At 32.3% G+C, this 21,008-nt stretch overlaps 1 protein-coding gene across 3 annotated transcripts; it reads right to left on the bottom strand.

The window, feature by feature from the left end:
* Nucleotides 1–10,087: 10,087 nt before the first annotated feature.
* Nucleotides 10,088–21,002, bottom strand: LOC106462983 (tubulin beta chain-like). 3 transcript variants are annotated; one of them, XM_013922954.2, is made up of 8 exons: nucleotides 20,927–21,002; nucleotides 18,815–18,923; nucleotides 17,429–17,539; nucleotides 16,344–16,588; nucleotides 13,073–13,426; nucleotides 12,000–12,139; nucleotides 11,607–11,749; nucleotides 10,088–10,498 (listed from the first exon to the last, which is right to left on the bottom strand). In XM_013922954.2, the coding sequence occupies exons 1-8, from the start codon at nucleotides 20,981–20,983 to the stop codon at nucleotides 10,254–10,256; spliced, it is 1,404 nt and encodes a 467-aa protein (XP_013778408.1). In that variant the 5' UTR covers nucleotides 20,984–21,002; the 3' UTR covers nucleotides 10,088–10,253. The 3 variants fall into 3 exon arrangements, with proteins under 3 accessions (XP_013778408.1, XP_022246098.1, XP_022246097.1); XM_022390390.1 differs by lacking the exon at nucleotides 13,073–13,426; XM_022390389.1 differs by lacking the exon at nucleotides 18,815–18,923.
* Between the last annotated feature and the right edge of the window lie 6 nt (nucleotides 21,003–21,008).

Below are 21,008 nucleotides of genomic sequence, written 5' to 3'. Positions count from 1 at the left end.
ATTTATAACTCGTTAGTTTAATTCAAGGACAGTTTCACGATATCTGGGGTATTAAAAGATATAGTCCTACATGCAGAAGTAATGCACATGGACTGTCAAAACCCATTGGGTTTGTTGTTAAAGTTCAAGTACTGGCTATCAAAAAGCTATGATAAATCATAATATACGTCACATGGGTTAAGTGAATCTGTTAAAGACTTGGTAATTACATATAGCTACTATAGTAAAATACTGTGTTAATATCTCTAGATGTACTACTACAGAAACTGTGTTTATAAATTGAATTAAACCTACAAGTCTTGAGCCAAGTTTCTAGTCTGAATTATATAGTTTTTGAAACCTGGACCGTGTACAATGTATTTTTCTATTAAAGAGTATACATAACTTCAAAATCCGAGATTATATAGATAAAAGAGAATATCAGATAGACAGACAAGTTTTCTTTCTTGGTACTAGAATACAATCTCAATTATTACAAAAAAAATAACAACAGCCTAATAAAACGAGATAACGAAAATAATAGATTTATGTATAGTTCTTGATTCACACAATAAACTGACTGAATACGGAATTTTTGTTGTTAGTTTTAAAGTTTTATTTCCATGTTAAAAAGTATTGTATCCTTGTCATATTTTTAAACCAGTATTCGAGTCTAAAATTCAAATTAAATTAACATATCATTATAAAGGAAGTGATAATATGAACACTTTTGACGACAGAAACTTTCCACGACTTTCATCATTTATTATGGTGTCATATTTACGTGGTTCATCTTTATATAAATATTTACAGGGAACGACAAAACGAACCTATGTTTCGAATTACATTTGTGGTTTACCCAGGTTGGCGTTGTTAACTAGTTATTTCTACCAATCTACAAATGTAGTTAACTGCCTGAGTAATGTAAAGTGTTTTTATATAGTGCCCAAGTAAAACAGTTACTTCCTTCGGTAAACGATAAATGAAATTTAGGAAACAAAAAATTACAGCTTATTGTATACAGAAAAAAAAAGATTATTCATATAGAATAAACTTGACAGAAAAAAGTTGCGATATAAACAATTTTACTTTGCATTTCAAGATAAGTAATCGGCCCTAATAATCAACTGAACCTTGTAAGTATATCATTTAACCATTAAAAGATAGTTAAAATAATCTCAGTAATAAAGTTCAGTTTTACAAATTTTGAATACGTTAATAATTTAGTGCTCAGGCTATGAACCATAGGTTCAAGGTTCTCGGCTTATTACCGCAAAAGCACGTTCCGCATTTTATAAGAGTGACGATCAAATCCCTTATTCAATTAAGGTTGCCTAAGATAATAGGCTGTTAAAATATTCATTGTGGTCTGGCTGAATTTTATAGATGATAGGGAACACTACAAGAACAAAGTATTCAGTGGTAGAGGTACAGCTTACAAAGACCTAGAGTAAACTCTGAAAAAGTAGCTACAGGGATAACACTAGTGAAACCACGAAATTCCAAGAATAACAATTATTACATTATAAGCTTAAAAGAGACTACGTGGTTGGGCCAAAGGCACATGGGAAACACACATATATGGTCTATATTTCCAAGGGGAATACAGAGATTAAGAAAAATAGAACTTAATAATTTCATATTTATACGTTTGTACATAGCTATTCAGAATAATAATATATCTTCCCTGTTTTTCTAAACAACTAAACCTATTTTCTGTATCTGAAAAGCTGATACAGAATTGGAACACTTAATAACAAAAGTGCAACCTGATGTAACTAAATTTTTTCATTTCGAAAACGTCTCTAGTTTATTCATCTTTACAGATAAAATTACCACGCGATGAGAAAAGCTCTAATATGAAGACATTTATTTGTTTCAGTATAAAGTTACACAGTACGCTATGTGCACTCTGCCCACCATGGAGAATGGAACTCTGGATTTTAGCGTTGTAAGTTAGTAAACATTAAATAATAAAACCAATACAGTGGCCAGTAAATCCGAGTTTTTTATAAAATTACACTTTCTTTTTTGAATGTACTCATATTTTATCAGGAGGTTGATTTTAATTTTTCTTCAATATTTATAGACATTTTTTTCTCCCCTGACGTGTGATTTGCCAAGTCATCCTTCCATGATTATACAAAAACAAAAATAAGAATAGTAAAGTTTACATTTACTGAATAAAGGAAATATAAGATGGCGGTTAGAGCCCAATCATTTATATTATTTACAATGCGAAGGTCTTCACGCGGTTTACCTTCAGTCACTTGAACTACTAAAACAAAGTTGAGGTATATGAAACAGCATTACAATGATAACTCTGAATCTACACATCTGTACATTTTAATACTTATTTTACCTTTGTTTGTGTAGTACTTTTCTTCTTTTGAGTGCTGACATTGTTGTATTTCTTACAATAGCTTCGGATTAAAAACAAATCTGTTACTAAGCCTTTATTAACTAAATATTACATGTGGTTACTGAAAACTTTGTCATAATTGTTTGAGGTAACCGTCACGTCTCAAATTCTTCTCGCACTTTAGAATTAATTATCTGACTATTTGAAAGATTTTGAGTGGAATATTCATATTTTTTTTACTTCTATGCTACATCGTCTGAGTGTGTTATCATTTAGCTCAGCGTTTCCTAAACTATGTTCCGCAAAACACTGGTGTTCCGTCAGAGATTGATAGGTACTCTGTGAGGAAATCGTGATTTTAAATATTAATAGAATATTTAACACTTTTTGTACGATGAGAACTTATTATGAAATATTTTCCTATGTATTACAATTGTATAATATCGATTACACATTGAAGAAGAATTATAGAAGATGCCATATCTATTCTACATAATATCTTAGTGGATAGGTTTGTACCTAAAATATATTATAAGCATAAAAATGTAAAACTTCATTAATATGTAATTTGATTAAATAAATAAATGGATAATATACAAATCGAGAGGGCGCTGCTAATGTCTAATCTCTATCTACTGAGAGAATTGTTATCCCACTCTATTTCTTTAAGTTCTCAATGCCAAAACAAATGAACAAGTTTAGTATATTTATGTGAAGTTCCTCAGTACGTACGTTCTTTTCTTCTTTTTCTGAATATGCTATAACATTTGACAAGATCAGAATATCTTGAAGCAACTCATGTTGATTTTTGTATTTTCAGGTAGAGCTGTGTTCTGCCTGTGTTACCGCCATCTTACCAGAGGTATCGTCTCGATACAAGAATAATGGCATTTTGATTTAAAAATTATAGGCTTAATGTCAAGGTCTCAGAACAACGTCACGAATATTTGCTATGATGAACAGTAACATTCAGAGAGGCAGAGAACCTATCAGGTTTTAAAAACAACCTATCACCTGTATATTTTTTTTGTGATATAGACCAAAGGAACCTAATACCTTTAGATAACGCTTTTAGCATGACAAGTGTTCAAAATTACTGCTCTGAAATCCAGGTGGATGAAATTTTGATATCTGTCAAGTTTACAATATTTAATATAGTGTTCAATTCATTCGAAATTATGAATTTTAATCTTATAGTACATTACTTCTAAATTATTAGTTGTATTGTAATAGGCAAATAAAAAACAATCGATCGTGCAGGGATTTGTCAGTAAAATATAGAAACACAGAGTCGAATATGACTGATAAAATGTTTATTCTTGCAAATATAAAATGAATTTGAAATGTATTTAGATGCTCATCTACAAGTCATTCACATACAGTAAAAGTGACCACAGAAAGAGAATTCTAATCTAAATAGAGTTACAAAAAGTTGATATTGTTAGAAATGTTCTATACATTAACAAGTAATCTTGCATAAAAGTGTGTGACTTACAACTTATTAAAAATATCTAATTAAATATTACATAGTTTCCAAATTTGAGAACTTGAAATACATTGGAGAATATAGCTTGAATTAACTGTAATCATCAAAAGGGAAAACTATTGCATAAACACAAGCACTCAATACTTAATGCTAAAATTATCAAACTGAACAATAAAAAGCAAAAAAAGTTTAGTATTTGCAGATAAGAACACTGAATTGACCACGAGTAGTTGTCCCGCCTGTTGCATGGCACGCCGCCAGAGGGCGATGCACGACCATTACATCACTCTATCAACTTACGAGAATAATTTGAATATTCATATTGAGCAGTTCAAGGACTTTGGAAAAAGGAAAGCTATATCAAACCAAGGAAGGAGTCTCTTCTTCTTTAACAGAATGGGGAGAATTTAAACAGTGGATCCCAACCATTAGTATAGCTGTACAGAGTATAAATGAACAAGATTTTTTCCTAAAAGGACGGAATCGTGTAATTCGTGTTGTGTGTGTTAATGATATCCCATCTATTTTGTTTATATATCGAGTTGATTGTCATGGTACTGATATGACATCTGACAAGATTTTCTTTGTTTTATCAAATTCAGAATGGCAGAATTTATATGCACAGATTTCGCATGGAACTATGATATCATGCCTAGCAACACTCTCTCTAGCTGCCGCCTGAGATGGCGTCCTAGCAACGCTCCCTCTGGTGGCACTTCGTAGAACTATGACTTCATCATCTCTGGTGTCTATGACATCATCGTCTCTAGCCTCTCCCCTATTACCTGAGGTCGACACATGTGTGTTTCCTTCTGTCAGTGTGCCATACAACAGGCTGTATAACTACCGACACATGTAGTCAATATATTACATTGTAATGTTTGTAATACAATAGATAAAACTGTTTGACAGGTTTATTTCAGTTAGTAAAAACGTATGAAAATATGGGTGTTTAACATCACATCTAAGAAAATCAATAGCATCACCCTGATGAACTAGCTTTCTGGGTAAGCAAAAGAGATATTCATTTTTTGTCTAATTCACTGTATACGTCTGAGACCTAATCCATCATTCAAACTCAGTCCTTCTTGTTCTTGGATTCCAAAAAGATTTTGTAAGTACCTCCATTCAGTTTTTCATCCTTGCCTTTTGAGTATTTCTACATATTTTAAACATATAACATACATCTAATATGTCACAAATATTATACCCTTTCTGAGAATGAAGAAATGATCTGTCCAAATTTCATAAAATTTTGAAGCTTAGAGCCCAAGTTTCTTAGCATGGAAACATTTCCTGATGTTTCATCATAAGTAAGACCCCATGTACGAAAACCTGCTTTATCAAAAACGTTCAATGATATTGATCAAAAACCTTATTATCTTCTTTACCCACAAATAAGTAAGCAATATATGTCTCCCTGTTCCCTGTCAAACCAACAATTAGAAAGTTGAGTGCTTCTGAAGCTAACGCTTCAGTTTGTTTGGGCAAAGCTCCACTACAATTTATAAAACCAGAATATTTTTCTCTGGTAATATTCCACTTAGTTTGTATTCAAATAGTCATGGAATCAATTATTAAGGTACAATCTTTCATGTAAGAGTTATTTAAAGTTTCAAACAGCCTCCCCCCTCTAAACAAAACAAAACATGGTTCACACTCTACAGAAGTAGTCATGAAGGATGGGGGTAGTCCAAATATCTGACGCAAAAAACTGTAAGCTTAGTATTTGTGAAATACAAATACTAAGTATATTAAACATGTGAAGATTTTCAAGAAATACATTTTTATTTTATAATGTATATAAAACGTATAGTATGGAGAAAGCACTATACTAAAAATGTTATAAGAAAGTGTGGATACTAACTAGCGAGCTACAATACCAGATGGGGAAGGTGCAGGCTTGAGACCCATAGCATTCCCGTCGTGACCTCAGGGGGCAAGAATTTACAGCTTGCACCAGACGGACGTGGTATGTTGAGGTGACATCAATAATTAGATAAAGCAGAGGACGAAATGAATCAATATCTCCCCAAAAAAAGCAATCTATTCTATCACTGCTAAATTAGGAATCGCTAGAGCAGATAGCCATCGAGCTGCTTTGCTCGAAATAAAAAAAACAACAACCTCAAATCAATACAAATTATTATCAAACTATATATTCATTAAACTTAAAATGTTCTATAAATCAGCTAATTTGTGATTATATTTACCTATATTTGAAACCGCAGGTTTAATTGGACAGTATATATTATCTATTTTGGGAAATTTATATAAAATACGTGGATGACAATCTGATGGCTTTATGTTGGCTTTATGTTATACTTCTTGCGTAACAATATTATTTTATCATAATTTTAATAAATGATTCTGCAATTTTGTATCCCTATTCTTCGTAGAATCCTTTTCTTATTTAATAAATCTGTATTGCCACTTAAAATACTATTACGCTTAGAAATACAATTTACCTTATAGCACTCTGACATGCCTGGAAAACCATTGTTTTTGCTTTTAACTAAATATGTTGAAAATACATTTCTGTAAATGTTAAATCTTTTATTCAAAATTTTTATAACTTTATTCTTATTGTTTCACTATAGAGAAAAAGTAATAACTAAACCAATCTCTGAAATATTGTTGTTAAAAGAAACATATACTTATGCTTGCACAAAATGGAATTCTGCACACTTTTCTACATAAACAATTGGATTAGTCATTGTGCTTATTGCTACTGCCTAGAAAATTCATAATTCGACTGTAAGAATAAATAATTAAATTCAACATATACATAATACCATAAGTTAATGGCTTGACTTTTTCAGTTATGAGTGTGTTAGACTTTTGTTCCAGTCCTTTGATATGGACTTCAATTGTTTTTCTTGTAAAAGATGAGAACTTATTTAAGAACTCAATGTATATACGAGTTAACTGTACAATACAAGCTTACATTTGAGGGTTGTATGAAATGTTACAATGGGAAAACTGATGTATTATTTTCTACTAGAATTTATTAACATCTTTACCATTTTTACATTAATATATTTTCTGTGAACACTTTTTCACCTGGCAGGTCAGCGCTAAAACCGGAGTTCGTTTCCCTGCGATGGACAGAGTGCAGATAGCTCATTGCATAACTTTGCATTAAGAAAGCAACAACTGAATACTAAATAAACGGTGATCAGGGTTTAAACAGTTTGAATGTGTCTACTTCAGGCATGAATTAACATCAAAATATATAAACTGTAAGGAACAGATATTTCAATTTTTGTTATGATTGATTGTTTTTCCATCTTGATGTCGACTTCATTTCTGTCGAAAGGTGTCTTTTACTTAAAGAGATGGGATGATACTCTTTTCGATATATATTTTTAGCCCTGTATTTTGACTCTTTAAGTCTTTTAATTTTAATGTCCAGGGTGTTACTTTAGTATTCATATCATTATTTCTAAAGTCAGCTATCATCCAGATTTATCCCCACAAGCTATTATTACTAAAGTCAGCTACCATCCAGATTTACCCCCACAAGCTATTATTTCTAAAGTCAGCTACCATCCAGATTTACCCCCACAAGCTATTATTACTAAAGCCAGCTACTATCTAGATTTACTCCCACAAACCCCTAGAGAGTATACACAGATAGTCTTGTAGTTGTTTGAACAATTATTAAATCACAAGTTGCAGAAAAAGTTGAATAAAGCCAGGTTAACAACTTCGATACTCGACTGTACAATAACAGTTTGTCTAACGTTTTGTAATGAAGTTAGAGAGAAAACATTTTTTTCTGTGTTATTAATTAATTCATACTTGGATTTTCTGTTATTATAGTGAATCTATAACATTGTGATCAGTACATTGCTAATCATATGAACAACTGGAAGTGAAACGACGAGATAGTAAAACGTTTTCCACTGGAAAAGGGCTGTTTTTTATTTCTTGTAATTATGCTTATACTTCACAATGCATTATAGTGTTTTCGTTCTACTGACATTTGAGGCCAGACTGTTCAACATTCCAGCATCCCTTAGGAATCATAGAGGTCCAAATATTCAACCATAATATCTCTATATTTAGGATACAAATTAAAATGTCCACCACCACAGCTTCTCTTAGGAATCATGCAGGTCCAAATATTCAACCATAACCTGTTCATCACCACAGCTTCTCATAGGAAGCATACAGGTCAGAATATTCAACCATATACTCTCTATACTTAGAATACAAATTAAAATGTTCACCACCACAGCTTCTCTTACGAAGCATGTAGGTTATAATATTCAACCTTAACATCTCCATACTTAGAGAGGATGCAAGTTAAAATGTTCATGATCACAACTTTGCTTATGAAGCATAAAGGTTAGAATATTCAAATATAACCCATCTATACATAGGGAAGACACAAATTGAAATTGTTAACCATCACATTTGCTTTCCTTAGTAGCGTAAACAAGTTTTTTAAAAAAAGATTTTCTATAAAAGGTTCACAGCAGCCTCACGTGTGATTATATCATCTGTTAATGTTGTTGTAATAAATAGTATTCCGACCACTACTGTGTTCGTTGTATCCTAACCGGCCTGAAGAGCTCTGGATTGAGCGAAATGTGTCCTCGGCAATGGATATGACAAATAAAGTGTGGTTAAAATATTACTGTTGTACACTCTTCTAATTCATGAAAATTCCAAAGGTACTAGATTAAGTACGTAATGTTAAAATATAATAGGCCTAACAAAATTTCTTATGACAAGTATAACCGTTTTCAACATATCCAGCTAGGTATATCCTATTTCTGAAGTAGTAACTATTTTCAACATATCTAGTTATTACCTGTTACCTGAGTGTATTTTAGTTCTTAAGTTGTAACTGTTTTTAACGTATCCTAGTTTTGAGATGTTAATTACTTTAACATATCCAGTTAATAGCAATAAAGGGATATGTTTGTCTTATTATCTGAATATCTTTTTTGAAGGAGTTGCCGTTTTTACGCTTTCAGTGTGTTGTATTTTAAAAAACACTTATTTATCATCAAGATGTTGAGAAAGTGGGAGAGAGGGGTTTAAAGTAGAATTTTTATACACTTTAAAATAAATATCCGAACTAATGACAACAAAAACATAAAAAGTTTCCGTTGAATTTAATTTATTGACAAAAAACTGCAGACATTTTCAGAAGTGTTCTTTTTCACATAAGTTAGGCATATTTACCACCAATTAGTGACGTCATTAGTGCAGTTTTAAGGCTCATAATACAAATAAAATTGTAACTCGTTTATTATATTATGAGCTTAAACATTAACATATACGAGTTTCTAATAGTATGGATATATATATATATATTCTGTAATTATCATTTTATTCGAAGTTTAAAAATACAGTATGAACTTCAATCAGACTTTAACCAATGAACTACAAATACGTAAATGTATAAAGGAAACAGACAGCTGTATTAGCTACAATACAAAGTTAGATTTGATTGTTTATGGTTTTTCTATAATCCGTGTCAGATTCTACAAAAAGTCACGGAAACGAAATAGTAGAGACAAGCCTATAAATAATTATTTAATACAAACCAACTTAATATGAACAGATATTTTCATGTACAATACTATCGTTGTGTAAAATCGCGTTGAAATTGTCGTAACTAAACTATGTGAATTGTTTAAAGCATGCTCATTAAGATACCATCGTATGTTTTAATCTTTCAAAATGAACGGAAGTGTAATCACAAGCCTGAAAGTTGGTAAAAGTTAACAATATTATATGTTAAAGTTCCCTAAAGTTGGTAAAAGTTAACAATATTATATGTTAAAGTTCCCTAAAGTTGGTAAAAGTTAACAATATTATATGTTAAAGTTCCCTAAAGTTGGTAAAAGTTAACAATATTATATGTTAAAGTTCCCAATGTTCCGTAGTACCATTAAATATTTAAGGTAATTGTGAATGAAACACCCATAAATATTTATAACATATCTAAGAAAACAGCTCATCAAAACAGTTTTCACATGTTCCATTTTTGGCAGCAAAACCCCAGTTTTTTCATAGAGCTCTTCTGTAAACCAAGTAAGTAATAAAATAATTTATAAAATAGATTTCTTCCCTATTTCACACAACTGTCTGATAGTGAACAGAATATTATAAACTAAAGAAACTATAATGTGTACAAGATAAGTGATAATGATTTAATTTTTTAATAAAATAGTGAGCACACAGTATCACATAAAAACTTCAACGAATTTAAAAAAAAGACCCAAAACTCTAGCGCTTTCGAATAGTTGACTATTCTTCTTCAGCAGAGTCAAATATTCAAAAGTGTTCGAGTTTTTGGGTCTTGATTTTAAAATTCATTGATAATGATTTAAAATAGATAATTATTTTTATACACACAATCAACCTGTTTCGCTTTACTTTTATAGGAGAAACGTTATATAGTGTTCAATTTGCATATCCACGCTGGGGTTGACTGATCTCCTGTAAAGGTTGAGGAACACCCGGGACGTCTTCCATTAAAATCTCATCATCATCGTTATCAAAGTCGGAATCATCATCAATAGAAGCCTCTTGATATTGTTGGTATTCAGATACTAGGTCATTCATGTTAGACTCAGCCTCAGTAAACTCCATCTCGTCCATCCCTTCCCCTGTGTACCAATGCAAGAAAGCCCTGCGACGATACATGGCTAAAGAAGACAAAAAATAGCAACATTGTATTCTGAACTAAATATAAGATGAAAAATATACATATAATCAATAAATAATTTGACTCTGAAAAAAAGAAACCTATTTTTTATTATTCTCTGCGTTTCGCTTCAATGATATGTTAGATTATTCATGGTGGTTTTTCGCTATATTTATAGGACTATTCATAATTATTTTTAGCTTCTTTTTAGCCTTGCAGAGTGAACCTAAAGAATATCCTCTTCCCGAAAACGTGTCTTTCACTGAATATATTTTCCTTCTAAGCGACTTCACAATATCATTATAATTTAAAAGCTCTGAAATCTAATTTATATAGCCTGTCTTAGAATAATCAGTTAAAAACACTTTAATAATAGCAAGTGGATAATTAAAATTCTTAGAATAAAATAAACATGATGTAGAAAGTGTTTTTCTTAAATAGAGACTATGTAATATGTTACCAAGTAAAACTATTTAGTTACAAAGAATAGGCTTTAACGTGTCATGCAAAAATAAATTGATGGGATTTTGCAGGTTCACAAACTTCAAGAACGGGGGAAAATTTTTGTTATCACTGTATTATATACATGTTTTCCCATTCGTAGACACCAAGAGATATTCTAGGAACACAGTTGAGAATTCCAATCAGGTAACAGCCACTTCATTCATATTCCAATATTCTCTAATTTTATTTCTGCTTGTAAATTTCTCATCCTGTTTACAAAATTGCATCTCATAAGATATACATTTTTGATCTTCATCTTATGTTTATTTAGATATGATATTTATAACAAAGTAAATAAGAAGAAATGCGAATACAAGTAACCTTTTTTTTTGGATTTGTTGTTTGTTGTTGTTGTTTATTATTAAGCACAAAGCTACACAAAGGGCTATCTGTGCTCTGCCCACCACGGGTATCGAAACCCGGTTTCTAGCGGTATAAGTCCACAGACATACCGCTGTGCCAATTGAGGGCTTTTTTGGATTTAGTTAAAAACAAAAGTAATCAGTAAATTACAAATGTGTCAAGATTTTTTAAAAAACTACCAAAAAATGCAATGTTATTCACATATATCTTATAAATCAAAGAATGCACATATAAAATATTACCTGTGAATTGTTCTGCTATTCTCTTGAAGATTTCTTGAATAGCTGTGGTGTTTCCAATGAAGGTAGCCGCCATCTTGAGGCCACGAGGTGGGATATCACAAACAGCCAGCTTAACATTGTTAGGAATCCACTCAACGAAATAGCTTAAGCAAAAGAAAAACCGCTTTAATTCAATCAAAAGCAAACACCATATTTCATGGTGTATAAAGTTTGTGAGCAGTGTGTTTCATATTACAATGTATACCACCAACAATGTTTATTTTTTACAAAAAAAAACATATAATTGTTCATATTTTAGATACACACACTGTTCAATAGCTGTTTCAACAGTCAACGTACCAAATTACAGTGACCAGAACTTTCACATATACTTGACTACAGGAAATGCCAAACCTGCTATTTTTATTCTGAACGTTTAGAAGTTGTTCGTCTATTTCTTTCATGCTCATTCTTCCCCTAAAGATGGCAGCAACTGTCAGGTACCGTCCATGCCGAGGGTCACAAGCCGCCATCATGTTCTTGGCATCGAACATCTAAAATAAGTGTACCTCGTAATGTTTCATTTTTCAAGGAAACAAAAAATTATTAAAGGGTATTCTATGCTGTCTAATATTTTCGAATAAAAATGATATACAAAAGTTTTCTAGATGATACATAATGATTTTTTGTTTTGCAAACATATACATAAATAAGTATTATTATACCTCTAAATCTACACTGCAAGCGTGATGTACAACTAATATAATGGGTCAGTAAACCAAAAGCGATTAGATCACTAAAATCACATAATTGCTCTATACTTACATGTCAAACATTTGAGAGTGTTATTTTCGTTATAATTTCACGAACAAGATATATATATCTTACTCAAGATAATCAGAACAGTGTAGAATATTAAATATGATCAATAATAACTGACCGAAACGTCGTGAAAGAATAACCCAGTCAGTTACGCCAGATTTGACGCTTTGTAGCAACATATTCAACCGGTTTCGTTAATTGGGGCATCTGAAGCTTCAGCGTTACTTTTTGCAGTCAGAATATAATTATGTTTTAAAAAATAATTCCGAGATGCACCAACGGTCTTAACCCTGTTTTACGAAACTTTGACACGTTAACGTTTTGTTTCACATTCTATTTTTTCATTATTATAAAGTAAAACTAATATGAATTTTGGTTTCGTAAAAGCGGTTACACGCTGGATATAGGTGTTAACAAAAAATGTGCATATGAGAAAATGTTCTAAGGTTGCGAAGAAACTTTGTCATAACGTAACATATACACTGTAGTTGTTGGATAGTTTAAAGTTATGGAAATAGTTTGTCTGGTGGGTTCAATTTAATTAATCTGACGAAAGAGTCAATAACAATTAAACTTTAATGTAAATCAATCTCTTTCATGACAGGTAGCTCGTTATTTCACCGGTATACAAGTATGTTTTAAAGAAATAATCATAATCATTTCACCTGTTGAGTCATTTCCGGGACTGTAACAGCTCGGTACTGCTGGCTCCCTCTGGAAGTGAGTGGAGCAAATCCAGGCATAAAGAAATGAAGGCGTGGAAAGGGCACCATATTAACAGCAAGCTTGCGAAGGTCAGCGTTCAACTGACCAGGAAACCGAAGACATGTGGTTACACCGGACATAGAGGCTGACACTAAGTGGTTCAGATCACCATAAGAGGGATTTCTGAGTTTGAGGGTACGAAAGCAGATTTCGTACAGAGCCTCGTTATCAATACAGAAAGTTTGATCTGTGTTTTCTACCAACTGATGCACAGATAATGTGGCATTGTATGGTTCAACTACAGTCTCAGATACCTGAAAATTAAAAATTGCTGCATAATAATATAATTTCTACCGCAATTACTTCATGATGTTACGAAAACACATAGATTCAAAAATCAACTAAAGATAAAACAACAACCTATAACCCGAACGCTTTCGAAAAGGCAACCTTTCTTCATTAGGGGAGAACTAGGCAAACTTTGCGTTCTTCTATGTAATATTCTCGGATTTAAAAACATAAGTAATCGCCGTAAGACAAAGAGTCAATGTTTCAAATAAATTATATTCATCCGAACCTACTTATAAAATCATATATTTTACGACTTATTTACATGTTATGTGTGTTTGGTATGTAGGCATATCATGTTATCTACATTCTTGGGTAACGTAGATGTTTCCAAAATTAGTCAGTTATTCTCTATTTGTGCATTTACATTTTTTTCACATAACATATCGTCAAGTTGTTACGTTGCTTTTGTTCTAGCTATTTACCTTTGTTCTTTGTCATTCCTTTGAGATAACACTTGGTTTGCCTTTGGAAAGTATGGCTATAAATTGCCCCTTGTGCAAAAATGTCGACAGCAGTGTCCTCTGGTGGTATGTCAGGTGATGTCTCAGGTTACAACCTCCCTTATGTTTGTGTGAGAATGAATAGTCACTTGGGTAGGACGCGTTGCTAAAGGTAAATTTGATTGTTACCATTTAACTAGCCCCCAAGTGGCACAGCGGTATGTCTGCGGAATTACAACGCTAGAAACCTGGTTTCGATACTCGTGGTGGGCAGAGTACAGATAGCCCATTATGTAGTTTTGTGCTTAACTTATAACAAACTATGGTAAAGAAAAAAACATTTAACTAAGTAGCATAAGGTTCAGTCATCCTGGAACAGGATCTCACCTAAGATATTTTAGACAGAGAGTAGTGTTGTTCTAATAAAAGTGACCATCTTTCGTATCACATATATACACAAACTGTATTTGTATTTGTAATTAATAATGATTATTCAATGTATTTTTGTACAAATGTGTTAAGTAGTTTTATTTCCTTCTCATAAATACTGTTACAAGAGAAGTCTGCATTACTTCACAATCAATATATTGTTTGAATACCCCTTTATTCTGTGAACCTATCTCGACACACTAAGTAAATTAATTCGACCAATAAACACTACAGTGTGGATATGAAGGAGAAAATCTTGGTATAATGACCACAAAATACATTATTCCAGAATTTCTATTTTCTTCAGATGTACATACTGCCATTCACTCCTACTCTTGAGCTATTAAGCTTAAACAGGTTTTTTTCTTGAGAAAATGGAATATTACACAACTCAAAGGACTTAAGGTCAAGAGGAAGAGTTATTCACTGAAAGAAGGTGACTGTCTGAGACTTTTCCAGTCTAGGAGAAGTCTTCTCCTGGACATATGAATTTTGCTGACGATATGAAGATCTATAACTTCCTTTTCGCTTCAGCGACACAGGAAGGAGAGCTACCAATGTCTGGTATACCCAAAATGACCCTTCACACTATTATATGGAGCATCGACCTCCATGTGAGAAAAACACAGATGAATAAAGGTTGTAATGGTGATTTCGTATCTTGTGAGTCTAATGATAAATAGAGTGATCTGTATTGGACTCCCAGACCTTCCCAAGCCTGAGTAATTTAGACCCAGTTCTGGTTGAACCCACCCAAATATGTTCAGAAGATACTGGTGAACAACATGAGTCATTTCAGTCGCAGATGAGATAGTGGGATCTCAGGGGAGTTGGGGTTATGTAGAGTCAATGAATAAGTGTTGATAGCAACTTTCTGCTCTGCGGCTCTGGATCGCGGACAACTACTCTTACGATATTAGGAGTCCCTGAGCTTATCTAATATTTTGTACCCCTAATTTCGATGAGATCTCAATCAGGTGAAAATCAAGAGTTTTATAGAAAAATATTGTGGTCACGACCAAGGGGTCTCATGAACGAAGCAAAATGGACATTGCCCCAGCATTCAAGGATGCAGCCAAGGAAGATGTGGACCATTTCCTTAAGCATTTCAGAAATGTAACTGCTTCGAATGGTTGGCCTACAAAACACCTGATTTTGAGTATAGACAATGTAGACCTATTTTATATCGAACACTTGAATGAGGTGCACTTTTGTGACTGTGAAACAGTTGTTGCAAGTTGCACTAATGATTTGACTTTGAATTTGAATTCTGAAGTTAGACAATAGGTTACACGTATTACGCAAACCTTATTAAAATGATTATTATTAGTAGTATTAATCCTCAAAATGCCTACTTGTTTATATACTGTTTACTACTAATGAGAACCGTATATTACACCACATTAAGTATGTAAAATACATTGGGAACCCTAACAGTAATCATTGAGATTAATTGCAATATTAACGGTATTTTGTTTCAATTTTTTGCATGAATCATACATACGTTATTAGATATGGTGTAATCAACAAAATCAAAGACACCTAAGGAATTCGGTGTATAAATAGTTTTAAAATGTTTTAAAAAACGATTTGTTTAGACCCCATCGGTAGTTCTACGGGTTAATGAAATCGCAAGTGCCAGTTAAATATAATTAACAATGAGTAATAATAAGCTATTTATCTGGAATTTATACTCTTATTCTGATATGTAGAATTATACACGGACTTTTCTCTACGTTAAAATACTTTTATTTGCGAGCTTTCGGCCTTCTTACCAGAGCCTTCCAATAGTCCGTATTTACACTTCTCAATTCAGAAAAAAAAATTCTTGAATATATTTATTTATTACTTTAGTAAAATAAGTAAACTGCAATAAAAGCCGATCATAAGTTCAAACACTTGTTCACTGGCTACAGTTCATACTCATGAAAAAATAAAAATCCCTCAAAATCATAGAACAATACGAAATAATCACCAATTTACTTTCAGATTCTCTTTGAACTCTACTTACTTTTGGAGATGGGAAAACGGAAAAGGTGGCCATGATACGGTCTGGATATTCTTCTCTAACTTTAGAAACAAGCAGAGTTCCCATGCCGGAACCAGTACCGCCACCTAGAGAGTGGGTCAGTTGAAAACCTTGCAAACAATCAGAACTTTCTGCTTCTTTTCTCATGACATCCATTACCATGTCTACTAGTTCTGCTCCTTCTGTGTAGTGCCCTTTAGCCCAGTTATTACCGGCTCCACTTTGACCTGTAAACGTGCATTTAAATGTTAAATATTTTTATACATTAGAGCTTTTGTCCATCAGTCTAACAAACTTGATACGTTTTGTTTTGTTATGCAATCTATAGGTTTGATAGCAGTAAAAAGTAAACTATTTGATAAATTAGATATAATTATTCCTGCTTAGTTTAACGCACTTTTCAAGAACTAAACAGCAGAAAGAAAAAGCAATATACTAGATGTACTTGCGCAGGGTCCCCAAAAGTGTTCTGTTTCAAGAGTAAATAAAATCAAAATTAAAATAACAAATATTTTTATTTCTTGCTTTTGAAGTTCATATGTCATGCTGTGTTGTATCCTACAAAGTCATAATTCATCTCGTGATTCGTGGCATACGCACGTTTTACTGATGTCACGACAGTACAAATTGCAACGTTAGACATCACTTATATGGCATCATTTTGGTGTTTACTGACTGACTGACAGACAAAACTTTACTGTATAGTGGCGCGATTGGTTAAAACAGGTAACCCCTTCAGGCGACCTTCGGCCCCTTTTCGGAGAAGTAATCGTTTTGGTAACTTAGTTGCTTTGATTATTGTTTGTATGATGTACTTCAAACACTTATAACTAACGCAAAAATAAGAATTGAGTTTTAAATATCGAAACAAAAATACAAATATCCAATAAAGAACTTTAGCATTATCTGCGATTGTGAAAGTGTCGCTTAATAAAATAAAAACAATCCTTCAGTCTGTGAATGTAAATTCAGTTTTTTTATAACCACTTGATAAGAATTTATGTAAAATTATTTCAATAAATACATTCATTGCTAAAATGATAAATAAATATAAATGACCTACTTACCAAAGATAAAGTTGTCAGGTCTGAACAGCTGTCCAAACTGGCCAGACCGGACTGAGTCCATAGTTCCAGGTTCCAGGTCCACTAGGATAGCTCGAGGAACGTACTTTCCTCCTGGTCAAAGATTAAAAACCACCTGCTTTAGAAATGGTTTCAAATTTTAGTTACATGTACTATTACACTTTGGCTGGTTTAAAACACTATGCAATTACCGCTTTTACGCATGCTCAAAAAGTGAATATCGTTTAACGGTCTTAGGTTCAAATAATGCCCTCCAATGGTTCAGCAGCAGGTCTGAAGGTTTATTACGCTAAACTCCTGGTTTCAATAATCATGGTGGGCACATCATAAATAGCCTATTGTGTAGCTTACTGTTTAACAACAAACAAATAAAATTTAAATAACAAATTTAATAACAAATTAATAATGAGCCATTAACATTATGAAGTATAGTTTTTAATTTGTTACTGCTCATTTATCAATAGAAATATATAATATTGAAATATAGATTATAATGTATTCATCAAAATATTAATAAGAACTTCTGAGTGGAAGTAAAGCATAATATAAACTAATATGTCAACCACGCTATATCTACTATATCCGGTGCCGATCAGGACTTTCGCTCAATACCATGGTTCTTCAGGTTAGGGCTTGAACGCTGAAAGTTGGAGAAGCGATGGAAACGAATAAGAATAATATTCATGATATAATTTCATGTTAAATGTCAGATGATTTCTTTTCTCAGATCTCTCTTAGTTTATTCTTTGCGTATTTCAAATCAAAGATGAATAAAAATGGCATTTCAAACGTATCTCGTTTTCTGCTACAAGTCAGTTCCCAGGGACCCTTTCATCCAATAATAAATTCGCTGGTTGGGATAAAGATGAGATACAGAAGTCTATCTGAAACGCTATTTATATGTGCATTACAATACCTATTTGGCTTTTGGTTGTTGAGTGAACAGCAACTTGGGCCCTGATTTGTAGTAGACAAAAGATAGATTTGAAACGCTATCTTTATACTCCTAAATTTTAATAAAGAAATTAACAAATTTAATAATATGAAGAAAACTAAATCTGCAGTGTATAGTGATTTCGAATATTAGGCCTAATGAAATCATTATATATGCATATATATTGTGAAACATAATGTCAAATATATTATTTCTAATATTATGGTTACCCATATGAAAACTTTATTGAATTACAAATCTATGTAATACTATTTACAAATTGTTACTCGAGTTTAACCATAGGTAAAAAGGAACTTGTGTATTAAAAATAATATTCAACATATCTTGTTATTGCAACAACTATTATTTAAAATCCCAACCAAAAATGTAGATTTTAGTCTAAAGTGTTCTTTAAGTTTATTTAGATAAATCACCTGATGCTTCATTGTAATAGACATCTATTCTTTCAAGCTGAAGATCAGAGTCACCTTTATAAACCCCACTTGGATCAATACCGTGTTCATCTGATATCACTCCCCAAAACTATGACGAAAGCAAAAGAAGAAAACAATAATAAAACAATAGTAACAATATGAGTCAGAGAATGTTGTTATCAGAGAATTTTTATAAATGATGGATGAGGTGTTATTACACGTGAACAACAACATGACATGTGCTTCAATATGAGGATATTTTACGGGTGTCTCATGAATGTTCTGAATCAATAAAACTTTTATACACGATCTGAGCTCAATATAGCGCTTATTGACACAGTTAATTATTTAGCACCTGCCACTAGAGTTGAAACATGATTTATTTTCAAGGATGTTTTGAATCTAAATGCGATTATGTTTTTTGTGTGTGATAAGTTAAATAAAGTTTTTTACTTGTTTAAAGTGAACGAGAAGAAATACGGATGCATCTACGAATTCTATATATTATTTCTCAATCTTCTCTAGCAATTAGTTAAACGATCGTTAACAATTAAAATGAATTATTTTAGCCCTTAACTTATCTTTAAAGTTTTGAATAATAGCATGCATGTTAGTATATATAATAGGCCTATTTAAGACAAACATTGATTTCTATGAGATTATTGTACGTACCTGTATGTTGTCCTTTAGCTATATGTTTTAATCAGTTTTATAGCCATTTTCTAGAGATCTTTAGCTTCCAGTTGAAAAAGGCTACAAAATTGATAAAAACGTATAGATAAAGGACAATTGCCCCCCCCCCAGTGGCACAGCGGTATGTCTGCGGACTTACAACGCTAGAAACTAGGTTTCGATACCTGTGGTGGGCAGAGCACAGATAGCCCATTGTGTAGCTTTGTGCTTAACTTCAAACAAACAATAAAGGACAACTAGATTTAACGTGATTCTTTCAGCTAAGTTCAACGAAGACCTTTGAGAGTCTAAAGAAATTAATTCAATGTGTACTTGTAGCTATTATATTATAATTGTTAAGGAGAATCCTTACAAAGCTTTTATTTAAAAAGTAGCAAGTACTTAAGAAAGATTTCAAAGTTCGAAAATCTGCTTTATCTTTACTGTTACCTGTATATGCTTGTCATTGAAACAATGCTAATAAATTTTTATCACCGCCTTTCGTAACTAGTAAAGAAAAAATCAATGCTTTAAGAAATCTGTAAAAGCCTCGAGTTGCAAAAGTATGGCTTAATCTCGAAAAGATAACGGAGGAAAAACTAGAGCCTGAAAACCAAACCTTGTTGTTACCTAGGGATTCCGTACAGTTACAACTGGATTTGAAAAGCCTACGAGTATGATAACAAACATATGAAAGATAACTGAGAATAGGAGAGTTAACTAGCTAATAACGTCTTTAAATAGCGAGTAATCTCGCATAAATTATACAACAGCTTTAGTTGTTTAAAATGCACAAGTCATGATATTTTAACAGGTTTAATAACGTATGTAAATAAATGAATGTCATTCAAAAAATTAGAAAAGAACATGCGTACAATTTGAAGAAAAGCAAAAACGACGAATTCTTCTGAATTTTTAAAAACGGTTCCAGTTTAGCAGAAACCAGACTCCCGAATCCCAAAATGATCTCATCTTTAGCTCCCCTAATTATCACCCGAACTTATCTCTTCCTTATCTCCACCAATTACCACAAGGTTGTAATTTGTGATCAAACAAGAGAGAAATGTATGATTGTTTTATTAGAACCGATTTTAAATCAAAAGAAGTCGACCATCTGTGTTTTTTCTCAAGCTGTAATAATGTTCCACTTTTTTAACATAACAAAAGTCATAAATCTAAAAGTTTATTAAAAATCTTTTAATCTTCACTGATTGAACCATAAACTTGTCATATTTAATCGAACTAAATAAGCATATGAGGTAATTCACAGAGATAAATCGTACCTTCAAACATTGCAAATAATTTCAGTTTGTCAGTATTCACAATCCGAATACTCATATTTTTATGACTTAAAGTTTTTAAGCTCAGAGGATACGTTTGCGCTCGCGAGTATATAAAAACTATAAGTGAAATGAAAATTTGACGTGCCGACATTCCTACCTTTGAGCCAATCTGGTTGCCACACTGGCCTGCTTGAACATGAATGATTTCCCTCATGACAATGAGCACAAAGAAGTTAAGC

The sequence above is a fragment of the Limulus polyphemus genome, unplaced genomic scaffold (assembly GCF_000517525.1).
Source record: "Limulus polyphemus unplaced genomic scaffold, Limulus_polyphemus-2.1.2 Scaffold1294, whole genome shotgun sequence".
NCBI lineage: Eukaryota > Metazoa > Arthropoda > Merostomata > Xiphosura > Limulidae > Limulus > Limulus polyphemus.
The sequence above is the reverse complement of the archived record's forward strand: the minus strand, read 5'-3'. Positions and strand labels throughout refer to the sequence as shown.